The sequence below is a fragment of the Rhagoletis pomonella genome, unplaced genomic scaffold (genome assembly GCF_013731165.1).
Source record: "Rhagoletis pomonella isolate Grant_MI unplaced genomic scaffold, Rhpom_1.0 Rhpom_scaffold_11924, whole genome shotgun sequence".
NCBI classification, from domain to species: domain Eukaryota; kingdom Metazoa; phylum Arthropoda; class Insecta; order Diptera; family Tephritidae; genus Rhagoletis; species Rhagoletis pomonella.
The window spans coordinates 1-4,909 of NW_023470450.1; the positions used below are offsets into that span (position 1 = coordinate 1).

At 37.1% G+C, this 4,909-nt stretch overlaps 2 protein-coding genes across 2 annotated transcripts; one reads left to right on the forward strand and one right to left on the reverse strand.

The window, feature by feature from the left end:
• Positions 1–5: 5 nt before the first annotated feature.
• Positions 6–1,647, forward strand: LOC118756737 (zinc finger and SCAN domain-containing protein 12-like; the record flags this gene model as incomplete). Its single annotated transcript, XM_036491481.1, has 1 exon — positions 6–1,647. A coding segment is annotated over one exon (1,113 nt), but the record flags the coding sequence as incomplete, so codon positions are not given.
• On the reverse strand, positions 1,147–4,234 carry LOC118756738. The gene is made up of 3 exons (XM_036491482.1): positions 3,843–4,234; positions 3,005–3,778; positions 1,147–1,200 (listed from the first exon to the last, which is right to left on the reverse strand). Exons 1-3 carry the CDS (start codon positions 3,921–3,923, stop codon positions 1,147–1,149), a joined length of 909 nt encoding a protein of 302 aa, XP_036347375.1. The 5' UTR covers positions 3,924–4,234.
• Between the last annotated feature and the right edge of the window lie 675 nt (positions 4,235–4,909).

The following is a 4,909-nucleotide window of genomic DNA, read 5'->3' on the forward strand; positions in this document are numbered from 1 at the left end:
TATGCATGGTGTGTCGTGTCAAACCACCAACGATGCAAGATCCAACGAGTTGCAATGATTGCGATTCGAAGACAAGCGCTATAACAGCAGCAATGCGTCCACAGCTTTCCGTATCGCCTTCTGCCTCACCAGACAAACTTCAAACATCACCATTATCTATGTCGCCGCCATTACCATTGCCACAACTTCCCGCAAAGCCTCCAGTATCTAGTGGTCGGATATGGGATGTTCCAGCAACTAGTGCGGTATCCATTGTAAGTTCTACTGCAACAAATAGTAATAGCAATATAAAAGGATCGTCGAAATCTGTACAAGAACCAACCACCAATTCTTCATCTCCCAAGCGACCTAGCTCGACAACTTTGCTCAATTCGGAAATGCCGTCGTTGGTGCCTATAAATGCGCCGATTACAGTTCAAAAGACAGTAACCACCGGCACGCAGTTACTACCTGACAACATTCCAGTTTTTCATCGGCATAACTACAATCAACAAGGCATTGTAACACGTAAGGAGTTTTCTTGTCCGTTGTGTCAGCGTCCATTCGGTACGCGTCACAATCTGAAACGCCACTTTATGATACACACCGGCGAAAAGCCATTTTCTTGTAATAAATGTCGCAAACCGTTCAGAGAATACTCAACGCTGAAGAAGCACATGGTGACACATCAACGAGATCGGTATTATAAATGTCTCCATTGTCCGAGAAAATATAGAGACTACTTAGAGTACAGTGAACACAAGAAAGCTCACGCAAACGAGAATGATGATGATGATGATGATGACAATGCTAATTTTGACCAGCAACAACTAAGTTCGTCCAGCAGCACATCCAGCCCGCAAAAGCGGGCAAAAACGCGCTACGATAGTAGTTATGATTCAAACGAAGAAGATTCTTCCACGGAAGATTGGCTCGAGTGCTGCGAGTGTAAACAACGTTTCACAGAAATCGAGTCGTACACCAAGCATTTGAAAGAACATGATCCATCTGTGTATCTCTATGAATGCTATATTTGCAAGAAAACTTTCGAACTACGCGACGAATTAGTGGAGCACGTGAGTGCTTGTAAGGAGGAACTGCGCGAGACTGCATTACAACGAGCAACTTGTTTCAATTAGAAATACTTACTCTTCCAAAAGTAACATACTAATCGTCTAGAATTATGCCGGCCAATGCAATTTTTGATACATCACAGCAAGACTGTGGAGGAATTTATATATCAAACGGTAGAAAAAAATATTTCCTCTAAAAGTACACCTCCGGTGCAGTTCTGATATGATGAAGCTCATAACGCATCTGATATTCGACAGCGGGCTTACAAACCTCAATTTGTCGGATAACAAAAAGACGCTAATCACAAATCATAGTAGAAGCTCAAATAATACATAAATTCATACATACATACTTATATACCGAAGATAGAACCGGCATCTGAAATAAATGTACTATCATTCCAGATATTTTTATAGCAATATTAAGCAAAATGAACGTAGTAAGAAGTACTTAAGCATTCCTGTTTTGTTGTAATTAACACTTAAACGATCTTCCTTTTGGAAAATGTTTCCCAGTGACATTCCATTTATATGTATACATCAGGGTTGTTGCCAATATTATTCCGAAAAAAAAGTCCTTTCTGGAAAATAAACAAACCGCTTATCGAAATTAAACAAGTTTGGTACCAAATTAAAGAGGACTCTAATATCTTTATAACTGAAATGTCTAAACAAGGAAAGCCACATAGTTAAAAATATTTCAATAAAAAATGTTAATCAAGTACCATAGAACAAACATTGTGTCAGGTGTATGCATTTCTTTAGTATTAAATTATAAAAAAATATAAATTAAGATCGTTCGTAATTTCTGTTTAAAAGCTATTTCATTCCTCTTTCATATGATACCAAATTTGTTTAATTTGGACAGGCGGTTTGTTTATTATCCGGAAAGGACTTTTATTTCGGAATAATATTCGCAACAACTCTGGTATACATATGAACTACATATGTATTTAACTTCATATTTATATATGTATTCCTACATTAAGTAAATAAAATATTTCCAGTAAAATTAAAAAAAAAAACATTCAAAGTATTATGAGATTAGATAAGTAGATGTTAAAAATGATATTAAAACAATTGCTGTACGACTATTTTTAGTATTAAAGCATAATATTTTTGGCAGTGTCTACACACACGCGCCACGGTAAATTTTACTGTAGATCCACGGTAAAAATTACCGTGGATCTACGGTAAAATTACCGTGGATCCACGGTAAAAATTGCCGTGGATCTACGGTAAAAATTACCGTCGATCCACGGTGTATTTACCGCGAATCCGCGGAAAAAAATTACCGTGGATTCACAGTGATTTTCGAAGCGTGCGAATAACTGTATTTTTTAACAGTAGATCTACGACAAAAATTAGTGTGGACCCGAGGTTATCTATTTTTCCAACGTGAATGAACAATCCTAATTTCTCATATAGATGTATCACGATAGATGTATGTAAATACCTAAGTTACTGCCATTCATTCAAAAATCAATTCGTTAATTAGTTGATAAAAATCGTGCAATAATAATAACCTTTGAGCGAAAAAATGACATTCGAATATTAATTATTATCTTTAATCTTTATTGGTTAAACTCGAAAAATAAAGATCATCGTAAATTACAGTAGAAGGTACGAATAGAAATACGTCAGTATAGATAAAACTGTTTTACGACGATTACAACTTTTGATTTTCTGGTTAAAATTTAACAAATAATGATTATTTTCCGTATGATTAAATTATTTTGTGTATGATTAAACAAACCATGATATCTTACTGTCGATAAGTAACTACTGCGCGTTGTTGCTGTATTTTCCTATTTTTCCATAGAGCACAAGGCACAGAACCAATCGCCAACCGGCTTCCTCTTTATCTCCACACACACCCAATGATGCCATAGGTAACATCCGTCACAACGTATAACATTTTTACACGACTGATGATGTTTTCCTCCACATACAGCACATTTGTAATCATCTTTAGCTCTTTTCATTCCAAGAGTAACCAAAAATGTTTCAAATGTATCTTTCGCCATGCACGGCATTAAATGAAAGAATCGTTCAAAAGTGGCAGTGTCGATTTCGCTGCTTTTGATTTTTGAAGACGTGAAATCTCGTCCTTTCACATAATTTGACATCAGTAGCCATTTCAGCATCATCTCAAGTTTGGTGTCATTATTTTTTGTATCAAAGGCTACTCCACCAACTTTGTCGTCGTCCAATTTTTTTGGGCCCCAACTTTGAGTTGCCCCACGACTTCTACCCCTGGACGCTCGTTGACCTCTAGCCACCTCTCTGCCTCCAGCGCGTTGATGCTGTTGTAGCAATCGTTTGTTCCCTTCTTCCTTTGGGAGCGGTATCCCAGCCACTGTGGTCCTTCGGCCTTTGGGGGCTCCTCTAGGCTTTCCGACATTACAAACATCTTTTATTCCAAAAAGAGTATCAATTGTCGCCTCGTTAATCTTGCTACAAGTTTGAAGCTGTAAAGATGGCATCACCAAAGGCGTTTCTTTGTGGTCAGCAGCGGAAGGTGGGGTTTTGGGATTTTCTTCTTCCAGGACGACCTTTTCCGGCAAACGGTTATGAGCTGAATCAGTGCTGCTATTCGGGAATTGGCGAGTTAAATCGATCGGTATCTCTGGGTTCTGGGTTGGCTCAGTTAAAGTAGACAGAGGTCTGTGCCTTGTTATAATGTTATCATATGTTAATTTCGCATCGAGAATTTCTTTAAAACGCTAGGAAGGAACGCCAAAAATCTAAATTTAGAGATTTTGAATCTTCAGAGGAAGTTTTTGTTACCTTTCTGAGTATGTTATCTGAATGGGCAAGCTCGTAATCTCCGTCTCTTCTCTGATTAGTGTTCTTGTTTATGTCATACATATACAATTAACAAATATACATACATACACACATACGACATATGTACATGTCGAATAGATAACCTCTTAGTTTTCTTTGAAGTCGTTTAAAAAAAAAATGTCATTTACCGCACATCTACATTAAAAAGGTGGTTCTTCGCGCACTTCGGAAATCAAACATCTTCTTCGTCAAGCAAAAATCTTCAGAAATTGCCGTGGATCCACAGTAAATTTTTACCGTGGTTCTACGGTAATTTTTTTACCTTGGATACACGGTAATTTTTACCGTGGATACACGGTAATTTTTTACCGTGGATCCACGGTAATTTTACCGTAGATCCACGGTAATTTTTACCGTAGATCCAGGGCAATTTTTACCGTGGATCCACGGTAATTTTTACCGTAGATCCACGGTAATTTTACCGTAGATCCACGGTAATTTTTACCGTAGATCCACGGTAATTTTACCGTAGATCCACGGTATTTTTTACCGTGGATCCACGGTAAAAGTTACCGTGGCGCGTGTAAATAGACACTCCCAATATTTTTGTATACTTTTTGCAGAAACAACGCATTTCTCTTCAGCATAACTTAATTCCACATCAATTGTTAGAGAACAAGCTCTGGAATTTGTGTGTCAATGGTTCCAAAAGCTAAAATTGCTAAAATCTAACATGTCGTACTAGAAGCATATTTGTAAAAGCGTATGCATTTTACACTTTAGTGCAATATGCGACATTAGATCAAGGACGAGCTAAAACTAAATATATTCTTGTTGCCTGTAACATCCTAAAATTCAATGTATTTAAAAAATGCTTATTATAAATTGTATATTATATGTATGTATTATCGAAAGCTATAGTTCGTCACACCCATGTTCCTTAACCTGATCTACATGCTACTGTAAAATTTCCTCCTTAAAATGTCTCGAACTCTTACGCTTTTTTGTAGTATAAATGCGGTTTGCAAAACATTTTGTGATTCTAAACGTTTTTAACCTTTTTGGTC

Coding starts and splice junctions, on each gene's coding strand:
- LOC118756738 (XM_036491482.1), bottom strand. CDS start 3,923: ATGTATGACATAAACAAGAACACTAATCAGAGAAGAGACGGAGATTAC. Junction 3,779..3,842: donor CAGATAACATACTCAGAAAG/GTAACAAAAACT, acceptor GTTCCTTCCTAG/CGTTTTAAAGAAATTCTCGA. Junction 1,201..3,004: donor AAGATGATTACAAATGTGCT/GTATGTGGAGGA, acceptor ATTCCTCCACAG/TCTTGCTGTGATGTATCAAA.